Here is an 18,677-nt window from a genome sequence, read left to right on the forward strand (position 1 = left end):
TGTCTGATTGACAAGAAGAGGGCACAGCCTACAGCTCTCCTCCCAGGGAGGTGACTTACCCGGTCAGTCTTCCCTTCAGTCTGAATGCTGGTGTGACTGCGCACCTCATGTTCCTCCTCCAAGTCAGAAACATCCTCCAGTTCCTCCGGGGTCTATAAAAAGAAAGCAAAACATTGCTGGTGAGAATGCAAAATGGAAAAAAGTCTGGCAGTACTTCAAGAAGAAAGCACAGAGTTACCAATATGACCCAGAAATCCTACTCCTAGGTATATACCCAAGAGAAATGAAAATAAGTGTCCACACAAAAACTTGGAAAAAGAAATGTTCATAGCTGCACCAATCATAATAGCCAAAAAGTGGAAACAACTCAAACATATATCTACTGAGGAATAAACAAAATTCTATAGAATAGAATATTATTTGGCTATAAAAAGAAACAGAGTACTGATACATGCTGTGACATAGATGAACCTTGAAGATGTTATGATAAGTGAAAGAAGTCAATCACAAAAGACCACATGTTGTGTGATTCCATTTGTATGAAATGTCTAGAATAGGCAAGTCTGTAGAGACAGAAATTTGATTAGTAGTTCTTAAAGGAGGGGGAAGGAGGGAGTGGGCAATGACCGCTTATGGGTATTCAGTCTCTCTTTGGGATGCTCACAATGTCCTAGAATTAGATAGTGGTGATGATCACATGATCATGTGCATATACTAAATAACCCCGTTTTATACTTTAAAATGGTGAATGTTAGGGTATATGAATTATATTCCAATAAATTTTGAAAGAAAAAGAAAGCAAAATAATCAGGAGGAAGTTTTTTGGGGGTGAATAGCGATTTGGCTATCCCTATGTGCTCATCACAAACCAAGGTGTTCGTGTGTGATAAATAGATGGCATAATTCTAATTAAAACTATATGACATGATAATGGCACCAAAAATTACTAAGAATTTAAATTTTCTAGGAAATTAAATAATAAATATTTTAACTTCGGTGTCTAAATAGCTAACCTACTTCCGTTTCTTTTTTTCAGTTTCAGCTTAAACATCTTGTATCTGGGTGGTGTCTGGCTCAGGAAGAGCTGGACGGGGTTGGATTCCTCTGCCAAGCTTTCCCTGACCTCTCCACTTCCACTGTCCTGATGTTCACCAGACTTGACTGCAGCGTTGTTGCTGAATCAAGCAGCCAGTCCTTGTTTACCCTGTGATGCAAGGACTGGGTCTGCCCTGCTTACTGTCGTATCACTACAATGAAGTACATCCATACTTTTGAATGGATGAAGCAAAATTATCAGTGATAGCTGAAAAGAACACTGGATATGAGCAAAACAAAACATATCAATGGCAACAGCAAACACTTGTCCTCACTGTACCTCTACTGTGCTTCCATCTTCTGTATTTCAATTTTTTTTGTTTTATGCTGTAGTAGCCAATCTTAATCTTCATCTAATCTTAAGTATCTAATCTAATCTCAATCTCTTCTCCTTAATCTCAATGGGACAATAATGTAAAGATAGCTGTCACTATTGCAAATCCAAGTAAAAGTACTTAACAAGAATTAATTTGATATTTGTTTTCATTTAAATTATGTATGATTCATGTAATACAGAGCCTAGGTAAGAAATCCAGAAATCAAACAGGTTTCATGAAAAGCAAACAAATGTGAAGTGGGAGATCTCTTCTCTACACCTGGCTGTTAAAAACTGGGCGAGGGCCAAGGTTGCCTCCTCAGTCCGACCCTGGTTTCCCTTAAACCTTGCTCTGCACACAGGCCCTTTGTTTATTTTCAGAGCTGTGGAGAGTTTACCTTCCCTTGGGACCACTCCAGAGATGGGAACTTGCCATAATTAGCTCACACTGTGGAGCAAAACTACCTATTTCCTACCACTAACGGCCTCAGATTCGTTCCCATCTCATGGATCTTTAACCAGCATTTTCTTTGCTTTCTAACCCTTGCCCTGAGCATCACTCAACCCTCTCCATTTATGTCAACCGACTCCTATTGGATATTAATAGTCCCCCTCTTGCCAAGGGCTCTGATATGTTTGAGTAACTGTTGTATATTTTTATCTCTACATGCAGCCCCTCTTTGCAGCGACTATGTGCAGCTAGGCTCACAGGGCAATTTATTCTTTTTCCTTAGGTATTAATAACATGAGTTTACCACTGTGGAATTTCTACACAATCACGTGTTTTATTATTAGCCATTTTTGTGTATTCTTCCCACAGTATTCTTGAGAAAGAATCTTTGCAATTTCCTTCCTTGATACATCACCAGCCCCTGAAACTGCTGAATAAATTCAGTTATCAAATTTCTTTTCTTGGGTCCTGTTGTTTTGCAATGGACGGCTGCCTGGTGCCCCTACTGTGATCTGTTCCTTATAAATGTTTGCTGTTAATTACTTGGATTATACTCTACCATGAAGTGACATATAACTTCATCATTGATTCCAGTATTTTATTCAACTCAAAATAAAGTGATTTAACAGAAACTGAGAACAACTGCTGCTGTCAGAAGTCACAAGTACCATTTTTGTTGGTGATACTGTAGGAAGAGATAAGCCTACCATTTAAGCCCACATCCTTCAGCGCTCTTTTTTTTTTTTTTTGTCTTTAACATAAGACTGACCTCTTCTTTTCAGGAACAAAATCAGTGGGGGAGTGTTCAAAACATTTGCTGGCAGCATTTTGCATTCTGTAAGGCAAGCAGTTGGCTGGTATTGCAAAAATAAAAAGTTGAAGGGTGCCTGGGTGGCTCAGTTGGTTAAGCAACTGCCTTCGGCTCAGGTCATGATCCTGGAGTCCCGGGATCGAGTCCCGCATCGGGCTCCCTGCTCGGCAGGGAGCCTGCTTCTCCCTCTGACCTTCCTCCCTCTCATGCTCTCTGTCTCTCATTCTCTCTCTCTCAAATAAATAAATAAAATCTTTGAAAAAAAAAAAAGTTGAATAAACAATGTTATTGTTTAAGTGGAAACTAAGAAAGAAATAGGAGTACTCTAATCACTTTTGAGGTGACACTAACTCCTTCAGGGCTGAAGACAAATAATAATAGAGCAAACACTGTGACGGGGGGGAGGAAGGCGGGGCTACGCTATATTATACACAGCTTGCTTCTATGCATCCAGTAACTTTGGAAGGTACAAATATCTGGAAGGTGTATGTTTGTGTGTGTGTGTGTTTAATCAATTTCATTCTAGGGGAGGGGAGACCAACTGTCTTAGAGCAGTGTCATGTAGTGGAAAGACCCAATAATGTTGAGTAATACAGACCTAAATTTGAATTCTGGCCCTCCGATTAGTGATTGTGGGGCTTTGGCATTTTGTGTACCATTTTAAATATTGGTTTCCTCAGAACAAGGTTTGTTTTTGTGTTTGTTTTTTATTATGTTCAGTGAGTCACTGTATAGTACATCATTAGTTTTTGATGTAGTGTTCAATGATTCAGTAGTTATGTATAACACCCAGTGCTCATCACAGCATATGCCCTCCTTAATACCCATCACACTGTTACCCCCTCTCCCCACCCCCTCCCATCTGAAACCCTCAGTTTGTTTCCCCAGGGTCCATGAGAACAAAGTTTTAGATAATAATAACTAATCCTGAAGTTTGTGGTGAGGCTCAATTGTACTATGATGCTTTAAGTAGGAATTGCTTAGCCCATGGATAGCTGGAATGCAGGAAAAGTTTGTTTCTATTGCTTTTTTTCCTCTTCCTCCACTATTCTATCTCCCATCCCATTAAAACTCTTTATACTTTTGGATAAAACATTTGTAGCAATTTGGATACCTCCATTTTACTCCAGATTTGTTATTCTGGATTGATCTGATACTTACTAGCTGCTTCTAGTTACATTCAACCCGTTTTGAGTATCTGTTGTGCTATGCTACACAGGGTTTAATATAATTCCACACATACTGCTTTGTCCTAAAGTCCAAGTAAAGATCTTTTTTGATCTGATTTTACTCATTGCATAAGAGTAAAATTATCCCTTAAGCTCATCCCAGCAAAGACTCACTCTCACATAGATTCTCAGTGATGATGGAAATGACTTCTCCTCTCTGAGCTGGGCTGTCTCTAAACCAAACCAAGAGGAAGATATCATCCCCCCAGCCCCTGCCCTGGAAAGAGTGTTAATAAACTCAGTCATTACTCATTTATTTCTCATATCAGAATTCAGGAAAACTATTTCATGTCTTTTTATTTTAACTCTTGTTGTGAAGCCTTTCTTAGGCAGCTCAAAGTGATTTGAAATTAGCTTAGTTTCCTCACTGGTAAAATGGCAAAAATATTACCTAATTCTTAGGGTCATTGTGAGGATAAAATAAGATGATGAACTGGAACATTATTCAGTGACTAGAAAGTATTGAAGTTTAACACTGTTTATGATTATTATAAATTATTATTATTAATTTTATTACAAGGCCCTACTTTATGCAAAAGAGGCCAGAAAAGATAGAACTTGGAAATATTCAGGTTGAGGTTTTCATATAGAAACTGAAGCTGCAATAAACTATAGTGTTACATTAAACTTCAGGGTCACAATAAATTGGTGGTTTTAATGTATATATATACTTACTGATATAGAAATGACTGCATTTATATATCTTTTTTCCCAAGGCACTTAATGCTCTCTATGGACCTTATCTCATTAATTCTTTCAGCATTCCTAATGAGACAGTATGCAGTATTATTATACATAAAAATTCACTAGTACAGACTTTGTAAATGTTTAACATTAAAATCTGTAAATAAGAAACTTGTGGTCATCGAAGAGAAAAAAAAGAAGGAAAGGAAAAGAGGAAAGAAGAGAAAGAAGAAAAAAAACAGAAAAAAAATAGACAAAAAGTAGTCTAGGAATAAGAGTCATGCTTGACATTTTCCTCTCAAATTCAGGTTGAATTCTAAATCCTAAATGTGAGTTAGTCATAAATCATATTTCTCTGACTATCCACCGCTGGCTCACTAATATCGAGTAACTGCTCCACAGGTATCAGGAACAGTCTGACACTCAGGGAAGCTGTTAGGAAGGGGGCTACAGGGAGTCTTCTTCCAAAGCAGGTAGTGGGAATAGCATGCTCAGTCAGGTCCTCCTAGCTGATCTGACAACACACAATGATTTTGGAATGTCAAAGTGAAGAGCCTAGAATTAAAATACATTTTATAAGAGGACTAGATATATTAATACATAATTTCAAATTATAGAAAACTAAGAAATGCCTTTTTTGCTGAAAACACATCCACAGGCACCTTTTCTACTCCTCAAACATGTCCCACTCATCTGCTCATTCCACATCAGGCTCTTCGGCTCTGTATCTACTGCTCTCTTGCCTCCCATGGCTCCCCATGGGAGCCCAGATGGGCTATCTTCAGCCCTATCCAGTCATCTCTGGTTGGTCTATCTGAAAGAAATCCCTTCCCCTACTTCATTTATTTATTACATTACCCTGTATTTCTTTCTTTAGCTCTCTCGTTATGATCATAACCTGAAATTATATTTTTCTTTTCTTGTTCTTTTTTCTTTTTTTGAGAGGACGTATGTTTTGGTCTTTTCCCATTAGAACATAAATTCCATGAGAATAAGGATGTTGTCTGTCTTGTTTACCACTCTGAGCACCTTGAAACAAAATACACTATATGCTCAATAAAAATATCCTAACTGAATAAAGGGATAAATGATTTAATGACTAATAAGCTTTGGTATCAATGTCAAAAGAATGTCAAGGAACATTTTTTTTTTTTTTTTTAAAGATTTTTTTTTTTTTTTTTTATTCATGAGAGACAGAGCGAGAGAGAAAGGCAGAGGGAGAAACAGGCTCCCAAGGAGCAGGGAGCCCGATGCGGGACTCGATCCCAGGACCCTGAGATCATGACCTGAGCCGAAGGCAGACGCTTAACCATCTGAGCCACCCAGGCGCCCAGGAACATTTTTAAGCTATAGAGTAATGTTTAGTCTTTTCCCTTCTGCCTTCAGTAAGTGTTGATTTAATGATTCTTTGCTTAAGGGAAAGTTTGAGGCAAAGATTCCCGTATTTCATTTTTTAAAAATAAAGACTAGGAAATTAGAAATAATAGATTTTGTATATAGAGAGAGATCTTCCATGAGCTCAAAATTCTCAGATTTGGAAGACTAGGAAGATGTCTACATATCCCATTAAAAGTTCAGTATGGATGTAAAAAAAACTTCAGAGAAAACACCATCTTCTAAACTCAGACCAGAGTTTCACGTCTTCCCATAAAGTATCATGGAAACAGCAAGTAGTAAACCTGAAGGAGCTACATGGGCTAGGACAATGGGTATCTCATTGGTAACCAATTTGGGAAAATGACAAGTAATTGATGGGTCTTTCTGATGTCTTGATATAGTCTAAGCCTCTAGAAAAGAGTCTCCCAAACTTGGCACTATGGACATCTTGCTCTAAATAATTCTGGTTGCAAGAGACTATCTTGCATACTGTGGGATGTTTAGCACTATCCCTAGCCTCTACCCACTACATGCAGTAGGAAGCCTCCCAAGTTGTAACAATCAAAAGTATCTGCAGATATTTCTAAATGTCCCTCCGCCCCCGCCATGGGGAGGGGGGAGGAATCACCCCTGTTTGAGACCTACTGATTTAGAACTTTGGTTCACCTGGTCCAACACAAGTGATAGAGGTAAAGGGAAGTTCCAATGACTATGTTTAAATTCCCATGAGCAAAGGTAAAACCAGGTTAACTTAGAGAATATACAAATAAAAAGTCATTTTTTTTTCTACATCTGAGTTTGTAGACTGAAATTCATACCCCACATAGCACCATTATGGTTACCAGACAGAAGAGGGCACTGTTTATTCATTTTAGTTCCAACCAAACACCTGCCAGACTATCTCAGGAGATTTATGAAAATAAAATTACGAACTTGGTCGCCGTTATACTGCCGGCATTTAATGACCTGCTTTCATTCTGTGGTACTTCTTTCAACTTTTATTAGTAATGAAGAAATGATTACCTAAAGATATGCAGTGATAGTCCAAGTTTTCTTGATCAGTATTAAAGAGGTTAAAAAAATCAAATTAAGTCATCTCACTAACATATTTGAGTGTCTATTTTTTATGCATAGAAACAGGCTATTTTTCTAGATTCTGGGGATCTTGAGCAAATAAAATATAATCCTTGCCCTCAAGAGAGATAAAGGGTAAGGATATTAAATGGAAATAAAAGATACTCCCTAGAGTTACATGGTTTGAGACTGAGATTGAATAGTAAGACATAGAGAAATTTCCTTAGAAATGTCAGGCAGAAGAGGGGAAGGAGTGTAAAGTACCTCAGGTTAACCTGGGAAGACATTTCTTGTATTATCAGAAAGCTGGTGGGGTTGTGCTATTGTGGTAGATTAATGAACTCGAAGTTGGGATACCTGGGTTTTCATTCTAATTTTGTCACCAATTAGTTGTATGTTGTTGGACAAATGTCATAATTTTTCTATGCTTCAATTTTCTCATCTTTAAAATCAGGATGGGAAGTAGGTAAAACTTGATATTTTCTGTAAGTCCCTCAAATTTTAAGATTTTATGAGTTCATGCTTAAACTGAAAAAATAACATTAATGTGGATGAAATGTTTCCTCAGTACTAGGAAACCTCAATACTAGAAGAGATCTGGTAAATCCATTCATTCCAGTTAAACCAAATTCACTCCAATTCATCATACCAGTCCCCTGAATACATGTATCTGCTCACTCACACAAGGAATGAGAAGGCATCTAGTATTATTATGTTTTATAACTCCAGTGCCTAACAAAATCCTGGCAAAAAGTAGGCACACAATAAATATGGTTTTTAGTGAATTTATACAAGGAAGAACATAAATAGAGAAGGAAATAAAGAATGATGTAAATAAAGACATATATCTCTATTTGTCATGATAGATCATTGGTAGATTTTCTTCTTAGAATCGTTCAAAAAACAATTCAAAATGGCCTCCAGGTACCATTATCATCCCTCTATGTTTCATAAGCCATTTCTTCTTTTCCAATATGCTAAGAATATAACACCATATAAATTATTCCATATGGTGAAACTAAGAAGCCTGGGTGAGTATTATATCCCTTAAAGGCTACAATAATTGAAATATAGTTTGACAAAGCTAAGTTGCAATATATAAAAAAAAAATATACACTAAAGTAAGAGGAAAGAATACATCTACAATGTATAAGAGGATATAATTTAACATGTAGTCAAATAGGACAACCTGGGCAGATAAATCCTGAACGTGTAGAATATTGCTGACAGAGGAGACACAATCTTAGTTGTTCATGTATTTTCTATGAAATAAGTTGCTCTGTTAGTTTGCTACTTAAAAACCAATCCAGGCCAGCAAACATCAAATAGTGGATCATACAAAAGGCCTTATGGTTGAGCCTGGCTTATGATGATTATCATAAGTGGTGATCATTACAATCACTTAAGTTTATATAAAGCCTTTCTAAGGACTCAAGTAATGATAGAATCACACATGGTAAGGCATATTTTAGCCTTAATCCTTTTTTCTATCAGGAAGCTGTGGCAGTCATGCCTCTGTTCCAAAGACACCAATGAGGCTAATAATAGTAGAAAAGCACACAGCAAATCAGCAAGAGGGTCATAAATGAAAGTGGCATCATCAATATCGTGGTATTTATTCAACCACCAAATGAGCTGATGATCCAGCTCTAATTCCCAGGACTGCATATCTAATTCAAGGAAACTGTCATAAGAAGTATTCCAGCTTGACGTTTAAATGAAGATATGAAAGACTAATGAAGCCATGAAGAATAGGGTTTGAATGAAAGCATATTTTTGGAAAGTTCAAGTATGAGAAACATCCTGGTTCAGATCAGGATCCTTGACATTCATTCAACAGAAAGGTGAGGTAATCATTTTTAATCAAGGTCTTAATATTATTCATTAACAGCACTCTGCTGGGTTATTCCACATTCCTTTTCTCATTCAATCTTAACAATAAATCTGAAGAGGCAAATGTTACCATTTTAATACCATAGTTGAGGAAACTGAGCCCTGGAGTTAACAAAACCTATCCAACATTGCACAGTTAATAAACAGCTACCTCAAAGTAGGTCCTGTGCTTGTTTTATGAGCCAGCATGGTAGACACAAATGCATGGTAAATGTGGGAACTGAGTAGTTAAAATTTACAAGTCTAGGAGCACCTGGGTGGCTCAGTTGGTTAGGCGACTGCCTTTGGCTTAGGTCATGATCCCAGGGTCCTAGGATCGAGCCCCGCATAGGGCTCCCTGCTCGGCGGGACGCCTGCTTCTCCCTCTCCCACTCCCCCTGCTTGTGTTCCCTCTCTCACTGTCTCTCTCTGTGTCAAATAAATAAATAAAATCTTTAAAAAAAATTTACAAGTCTAGAAAATAAGTTTCAAACAGCACGAATATACTGCTTATAGAGCAAGGCAGGCCAGGTATTTAGGGATTGTGATCAGCAGCACACCAGTAGATCGGTCCTTAATCTCCTCTTCCCCCTGCTGGATATAATTTCTAGACCTCAGTAAACTTGGCATCTGGAGCAAATAGATGATTCAGCCTTTCTTCATTGCGCCACTGTCACCTACCTTGAACCATACATTGTTTTTAGAAACTCAACTGAAAGAAATACTGCTTATTGCTCAGGATGGCACCCTGGCTTCAAGTTATACCAAACTTGAGATGAATTCAATTTTGGTCCCTAGCATGAACAAAAGCATGCCAATAAATTTGAAAGAAAAAAAAATGCTCCTGAGTCATTCTTTTTTTTTCTTCTTTTTTTCAAGTTCTATATGAATTAAGCTATACAGATCAGCAAAACGATTAAATGTGTTCTGGACAGAGCTGTGAGGTTATATTCAATTTCCAAATTATGAGCAGAAAACCTAAGGTAAGTATCTTGCCAAAGTTCCTACATTGAGGCTAGAACTGTGGTGGAGCATATTATAAAGACTGAGAATCTGGTTCTAAGTCAAATGCTCCCTTTAATAGCTTGTGACCTTGAACAGATACTTCACTTGTTGAGAACTCAACTTCTTCAGAAGTAAATGAAAAGGACTGAACTACATGATTTTAAAAATGCCATTCAATTCTATTGTTCACTCTACAAGTCTATTGCAGGTTTGTTTACAATGAACATTGAAACAAAATGAATATTTTTTTAAGAAAAATTTGAAGTAGCAGGACACCCTTTTGAAATGCTGCATGCAACTTTAGATCACAAGTCCCTTTTGACTTGTTACCTCTCAGGAAGTTTGAGACAACTTTTTTTAAACTTGTTTTATCCAGGACTACATAGGAAGATGGTTCTTCATAGGCAGGGGATGATGATGCCATAGAGAATTGTGGCACTACAATTACTCCCCCTGCTCTGTGGATGGGAGGTGTGCTGTTGTTGGAAACAATACAACAATAATGGCAAGAGTCGTGGAGGTGGCGGTAATGATGTGGTGGCAGGAGGAATTGTGAGGGTAGTAATGACAGCCACAGCAGATGACTAACCACCACCCTGAGCTTCAACTTTTGGTATGAACACTGCTACCATGAAGATCAGACAAATTCTACTGTATTTGAGTGAGGAAAGTCTCACCTTTCCATCAAACTCTATGCCAAACAGACTCTCTATATGTGAATTTGTGTTCTTACCCTTGGAATAGACAGCTGACAAGAGGTTATCTAACTGAAAACTCATTAATTTTTCTGTTTCAAAGAAGCTATTCTAAAAATATTAAAATAAGGGTTTCAGAGGGGTACCTGGGTGGCTCAGTCGGTTAAGTGTCTGACTCTTGATTTCAGCTCAGGTCATGATCTCACAGTTGTGAGATTGAGCCCCGACTTGGGCTCTACACTCAGCACAGAGTCTGCTTAAGATTCTCTCTCAACCTCTGCCCCTCCACTCCCCCACCCACACTCTCACTCACGTGCGTGTTCTCTCTCTCTCAAAATAAATACATAAGTAAAAGAGTTTCAGAGAATATCTAATGGTAAAGAAAATGCACTCAATATACTTTTAACTGAATGTATACATACATACATATTCTAATTATATAAAACATTGCGTATATACGAGACAGAGTTGTGTGGTATTATATGCACTTTTTCTTCTTCGTAATTGTTTTATTTTAAAATTTTTACAACAATAAATTATTACCTTTATCATCAGGGGCGAAAACAAGTAATAAGTGTTACAAGAAAATCTGCTTCAGGTTGAATGTGCCATTTCAAGGACATGTCAGCATTAAAAAAAAAAAAAAGCAAGATTGCAAAACTCACTGCAGGGGGAGCTGGCCTTGTTATTTTGCACTAGGTCTATCGACACGGCATGATACTCGAAGCTGATGTGGACACAGACAAAAGCTTTCAATAAGGGAGAGGAAAATTGAGGCATATGTCTTCATTATCAGAGCAAACACTACAGAAGACTGTGATAGCAGAAACAGAGAAATATCCCATACCTGGCTCCCAGGCTATGTCCCCATATTCCACGGTGTCCTTTTGGCTCTGTGGATGTTTAGGAGCCCTTGTTTCATTATGTCACGTATCACATTTTCAGTGTCTTGGAAACTGGTTTTACAGAGCGTTCCTTTTTTTTTTTTAATATTTTACTTATTTATTTGTCAGAGAGAGAGAGAGCACAAGCAGGAGGAGTGGCAGGCAGAGAGAGAAGCAGGCTCCCTGCTGAGCAGAGAGCCAGATGCAGGACTCGATCCTAGGGACCCTGGGATCATGACCTGAGCCGAAGGCAGCTGCTTAACCAAATGAGCCACCCAGGAGTCCCTTACAGAGTGTTCCTTAACAAAGATTTTGAGGGAAAGGAAAGTTGTGGTTTGATTTCCCAGTAGAGGATATATATATTTAACCTACAGGAAATGTTTTACTTCCAGAAATTGTTAAGGCAGCCAGGTATAATATCAACGGTCCTAACCAAATTCATTTATCTAGATTTGCAAAGTAATCGCAGGCATGGTAATAAAGCAAAAAACTGCCTGGTGTTTTCCAGCCATGGATATTATGTAAGGCAAAGGTGTCCAAACCTGACACTCCTATTTCACTGAACTAAAAAATGGAAAAATATGAAAGAAGTTCCACATTACTGAGGAGATGTTGCTCAGTAAGACAGTAATTCAGATCTATATTAGAGTTTTGTACATATTATTCAGGGTTATTGGATTAAAGTTTGCTTTATGGGACATGAGAATTCCCTACACTAGTAGAAAAAAATAGCTTAAGTTGGCAGCTTATATATAAAATAGAATACTCGAATGCAACAAAACAAATATTTGGACAACCCCTAAGGAAGAATTATACTCTCTATATAAAGGGACTTTTAAGTCCCCAAACTAAAAGGCCTATTTGTAGAAGCAAGTGACTACATCATTGTTGAAGATGTCGTCAGATGTAAGTGGTTGTGAAACTAGCTCATGGCAAATGCACCATGCTGTTTCTACACAGACCTGTCCTGATCAATGGAATTAGGACGTGTGGTAGAGGCAAACCTAGTAGGGAAATTAGGTTTAAAAAATGTTCACGTGTTCCTCAACACGTTAAGCATATACATACCACAGAATCTAGTCACTTGACTCCTAGATATTTAACCCAAAGAAATGAAAACGTATATTCACACAAAGACTTGCTCACAAATAATCATAGCAGCTAGTTTTGTAACAGCCAACTAATGGATACAGCTCAGATATTCATCAGAGGGCTGATATAACCAACCCTATGTCCATTCAGTATGATATTATTCAATTATGAAAAGGAATGGATTATTGATACAAGTAACAACATTTATGGATCTCAAAATAATTATGCTTAGTGAAAGAAGCCAAATAAGAGTACTTATGGTATAATTCTATTTATATAACCTTATAGAAATTACAAAGCAACCTATAGGAACAGAAATCAGATTGCTGGTCATTTGGGTCAGGGGGAAGGAATGATTAGATTACAGTTTTAGATTTTGATGTATATGTTTCTTATCATGATTGTGGTGATAGTTTCCAGTCTGTATATGTTTGTCTATAAAACGTACCAAATTGTATGCTTTTTTTTTTTTTTTAAAGATTTTATTTATTTATTTGAAAGAGAGAGAAACAGCATGAGAGGGGAGAGAGCCAGAGGGAGAAGCAGGCTCCCCGCTAAGCCGGGAGCCTGATGTGGGACTCGATCCCAGAATTCCGGGATCATGACCTGAGCTGAAGGCAGTTGCTTAACCAACTGAGCTACCCAGGCACCCAAATTGTATGCTTTAATATGCACAGTTTATTAGATTCAACTCTACATCCATAATGCTGTCAAAAATTTGCATTTACTTATTCAAATGCCTATGTAGACACATATTACTGAAGTAGCAGTTGTTTGCTTAGCCCAAGACTATAATTATCAGTGGGACTATGCAACCTGAAGTTACATCAGATGAGTCCGTGAAAGGAGGAATACCGTAAGTTCATGATTAATCAATTAATATCTAAACTTTTTTGCTATTTAATAAAATGGATTTCAATTCATAGTGAGGGACCACATATTTAATCAAAATGTTCAATTTTTGTTGTCAATGTTAATTTTAAATGTGAAACTGTTACCAAAAATAGCTTCAATTAAGGCATCTAATCAATGGGTCATCATACCAGAGGTGCTTAGAGGTAAGAAACAGTACACTTTTAGTAAGAATAATGCCAACTGCATGCTTTCTGTGTGGACATGAATAGGAAAAGACCACTGATGAGAATGCCAATATATTCTAGCAGCAATGTGATTTTTCTGTCACTTAACTTGTGTTTATAAAATATCAAACCAAGCTTTAAACTTTTTTTTTTTTACTTCATTCAAGGCAATGGTTTTCAAAAAACTTGGTAGCAGAACCCCTTTCTTAAATGAAATTATAGGATGTTAATATTAGCAACCATACAACAAGGTAACATGAAACTATTCTGACTAAATCATAAAGTTATGAAGCAGATGTGCATGTGCACGTGTGTGTATTTGTGTGTATGTACATGGTTTGAAGCCTAGAGAGTCAGGCCTCTCTCCTGCCCACCTTTAGTTCCCACCAGGAAATAATTCTACCCATGCTGACTATCTAATAATCACAGCTTAGGTACTACTACACTTTCACTCTGGAGAGCTTAATCCTTGACATGTAAGCAGAAGTTGGTCCATGCTATTTCAGAAAGGCATCATCAAACTTTGGGTTAAATGTGAAGAATTAAAGATAATTATATACCTAGACTTCTCTTGTATATGACTAATGTGACTATACGTTTAGTTCATTTTAAAACATAACAGTAAATTAATAAAATAGCAATTACAAATGTTCATTGTAATAAATACAGAAGGCATCTACTGTATTTTATCTGCTTTAATGATGTGTCACTTTGTCTTTTATCCAGGTAACCTCCCTTTCGTTATTGCTCCCTTTTATCCCTATTTACCAGCAGTAGTCTTAGATGTCACCAGACCCCAAAAACCACTCAGGCTATCTTTAGATGAGCAATATTAATTTGTCATCTATTTATAACACTGAAGTTATACAATAAATAAAAATAACAATAACATATACTATGTATAAACAAATAATTTTTTTTACAGCCTGACCAAAAAGATCCTAAGCACTCTTCAGCTGAACTATTGTTTTCTTATTTTTCTTTTTTTTTTAAAGATTTATTTATTTATTTATTTGAGAGAGAGAGAATGAGAGAGAGAGAATGAGAGCAAGCACATGAGAGGGGGGAGGGTCAGAGGGAGAAGCAGACTCCCTGCCCAGCAGGGAGCCCGATGCGGGACTCGATCCCGGGACTCCAGGATCATGACCTGAGCCGAAGGCAGTCACTTAACCAACTGAGCCACCCAGGTGCCCTGTTTTCTTATTTTTCAACTCTCTTCTTTTATTCTTATCTTCTACCTATTTTAAATAATTCAGTATGCCGGTCATTTCTTTTTCTAACATTGTTCTGTCTTAAAAATCCCTTTTCCCTACAGATCCCATTCCCCATCCAGAAACAAGAAATAATATATGGTCTCTGGAAAGGAGACATTGTTCTAAAATTAGTTTTACAATAGGAGAGACAATATACTTTGGAAACCAGATCCCTGCTATCCGTGTGGCAAGGTGAAATAGTATACCATATTTTATCTAAGAGAATTGACTTTGATTTAATTAATCTCAATGACTGTGGGGTGTGTATGTATGTGTGTGTATGTGTGACACTATTCTTTTAAAATTTGAAGGTATCAAACTTTGCTTTTTATTAATATTCAAAAAGTGAACATTTTTAAATAGACATAGTTTACATTCAGAAGATATTCATGGATTACTAACTAGGTATGAAGTGTAGCATGTTTAGGTGTTGTGGACTGTCATCAATCATAGGAGGGCATCATCTTTATGAAGCTAATGCAATATAGTCTAAGTTCTGTGCACTGAGTTTTGGTCAAAATTCATGAATATTGAAATATATTATTCATATTCTCCTATCAACATGCATCTTTATTTGCACAGTGGAAAACTTTTTGGTTTATACAAAATGTCCTGTTTGATTTGTTTTGCTAGAATCTACAAGCTGCCCTGTATTACTTTATCACTAATATTTACAAATTGCTTTAGCTACATACTAAAGTGAACAGTACAGCCAGTGCTCCTCAAGATTTCCCAGGATCTTGTAGATATATATACATTTTTTATTCCTCATGTTGCTTGAGCATCTTTTGATCCTACTAAGGGATTAGGCTGTTAAAATACTGCTTTCATTTTAGACCTCAACTCTGCACTCTTTGTATAATGGGAAAAAAAAAAGAACTCTATTATATATTGAACTTAATAAGGAATAAGTTCAGTGTTTGTGGGCAAGGAGTCAGAATAACTAGCTTCTCCTCCTTGCTTTTTCTTCATTCATTAACTTTTTATTTAATATGTATTCATTAAAATGACAGATAATGTGGTAGTTGCTAATTATAGGATGACCAATAAAGAACTGATATTGTATCAAACAGGTTTCCCCATGCAATGGGATAATATCACTTATTTATTCTCTGACTATGGAAAGGTTATTTGGTATTTGGTTTCATGTACCATAAAATAAAGATAGCTATCCCTGCCTTCTTCATGTTTTACACTTTATCTCTTCTTCATCGAGATGTTGTTATGGTCAATTCAGTTGATAGATGTGGATTTAACTCTGTATATACATAATGTAAGGCACACTTTTCATTTTTATATGAAACTAGCTTTATAGAGTCTCTCAGTTCAGGGCACATAGTAGGTTCTCGCTAAAACTTTCTTTTTTTCTCTCTTTCCTAAGATTGCAGTATAGGAGATAAATTAAGACCATGCACAACAGAATGAAAAACAAAATGAATTCCAATTCTGATACACCACAGATTAGTTGTGTGGCATTGGGGAAGTATATTTAATTTTGATATACCTCTATTATAAGCTTGCTGTAAAAAAAAAGAGAGTAAGCACTCACATAAATATCAGTTATCATGTCGGTCTACCTAATGTCAAGAAATATTACCCACTATGTCTAACTAATAATGTTCTTGGAATACTAAATAAAGAATATTAGACCAGGTGTTAGAAGATTTGTCCTGGTTCAATCACTGACTGACTAGGTAATGTTGATTATGTTACTTTAAACTTCTGAAGTCTAGATTCCTCATTCTTTAAAAATGGGACTCATTTCATTATATATGAAAGGACTGTAAAGTCTCAATGAGTAAGATATATGAAAATTATTAAAGTATGTTATGAATATCAATTGGGGGACAGCTGTAAATATAATTAAGAAATCATTAAGTAGCATCACCTTTTACTTTTACCTAAACTTTGTTTTGTTAGATAATTGAAAACACTCAGAAGAATCAACTCTTTTTTTTTTATTTGAGAGAGAGAGAGAATGAGAGAGAGCACATGAGAGGGAGGAGGGTCAGAGGGAGAAACAGACTCACTGCCGAGCAGGGAGCCCGATGCAGGACTCGATCCAGGGACTCCAGGATCATGACCTGAGCCGAAGGCAGTCGCTTAACCAACTGAGCCACCCAGGCGTCCAGAAGAATCAACTCTTCAAGAAGCTAAGTTGGACTCGGAGAAAGTGTGAAATAATTTTTAAAACCTGAAAGTGTCTTCTTTTTAAAAGCCATACTAAAGGTAAAAAAGAAAGTCAGAAGAGAGAGCAAGAGGGCAGCAGAGATCTAAAACGATGTGAGAAATGGTTCAAAATGGGAGGAATTGCAAATGTTTGTAGTTACCTTAATCAAATGGAACTATATGCCAGAAGCTGCAAAATAACCCAGGTGAGAAGGATAGTGGCTTTCATACATTTTGTGTTTCTCTCTATGGAGTACGTTTTCCACATAAAAGTTCACTCAGGTATCCTATATACATAATGTGACTGGAGATATCATTCAACTAGAAAACCAGATGCTCTACCCACTAAAGGCCTCTCTGACCAACACAGAGGCTGTAATTTATTTTTTTGGAAGATTCAGTAAAACACAGTAGCTCAAGAAGTAGAGGTCAACAGTTAAAATTATGTCAAGTTTCTTAATTAAACAAAGATCTTTATTAGTCTTTGGCCTAATTTTGCTAATTCATAGTTAAACAGTGGAAATTAAAAATCAATAAATTTTATTGCTTATAAATCTCTACACCCAATTTAAAACAGTGCTCGATGTAGCTAGATAGAGGTCCTTCTTTCATTCAACCCTCTATGACTTAAAAACAAAAAACAAAAAAACCTCTCCAAAGTTCTTTGTGTGTGTGTGTGTGTGTGTGTGTGTGTTTAAGATTTTATTTATTCATTTGAGAGAGAGAGAGAGAGAGAGAGAGAGCACAAGCTGGGGGGAAGGGCAGGGGGAGAGGGAGAAGCAGAGTCCCCACTGAGGGAACCCCACAGGGTCTTGGGATCATGACCTGAGCCGAAAGCAGACGCTTAACCAACTGAGCCACCCAGGTGCCCCGCAAATTTGTATTTTTAAAGACATGTTTGTAACTTTAGTTCGAGATCCAGAATAATTATTTGTTACTATTTATTTAGCAAGGACTGTGGATTAAGGAACCTGACAATTTACTGGACCCGTATTATCTCAATTAATACCCCAAACTACATTATGACATAATAATTTTTATTTTACAAGTAAGATCATCAATTTTAAATAAGGAATACCTTTGATCAATGATATAATGGTTGCTATAATCTATGATGGCTGAACAAAAGCTATTTCCATGTGGTCAAATCTTTGTATTTTGTTAAGGCAGAGAAAACAAAAATACATTTATTTATGATAATTCTTTATGTAATTTGTCCATTTGACGATCATAAGCCTCATTTTCAGGACTGATGGGCAATGATTAGACATCTGGATCTTTATACATTACTCTCTCTGAATGAAAGTTATTTAATCTTCATTTTTTCACGATTTCAAATTCCTGCACTAAAGGACCAGGGAAGCCAAAGGTCTCCCAGGCTTTCTGGTCAGATTGTCTGCCTCTGCCCTTTGTGATTTTCTCCTGCCAACTGAATGAAGGAAATTCTAAAATCTGACAGATTAGCAATGAAATCTTTTATACCATTTCTTGAGATTCATCTCAGATTTATGGCTGCACACTTAGAGATACCATGATGCAGAAATGTTGGGAAGAAATAAAACTGTATTTTCCCTTTTCTGACTTTAGTGGA

At 36.8% G+C, this 18,677-nt stretch overlaps 1 protein-coding gene across 1 annotated transcript in view; it reads right to left on the reverse strand.

Moving 5' to 3' along the window:
- CTNNA3 (catenin alpha 3) overlaps window positions 1–18,677 on the reverse strand; it is a 1,723,003-nt gene that overhangs the window by 187,721 nt on the left and 1,516,605 nt on the right. The window contains exon 14 of the mRNA XM_021700133.1: window positions 60–152. Within this exon, the coding sequence (XP_021555808.1) occupies window positions 60–152 (93 nt within the window). The remainder of the gene's footprint in view (window positions 1–59; window positions 153–18,677) is intronic.

Source organism: Neomonachus schauinslandi, chromosome 6 (assembly GCF_002201575.2).
Source record: "Neomonachus schauinslandi chromosome 6, ASM220157v2, whole genome shotgun sequence".
Classification (NCBI taxonomy): Eukaryota; Metazoa; Chordata; class Mammalia; order Carnivora; family Phocidae; genus Neomonachus; species Neomonachus schauinslandi.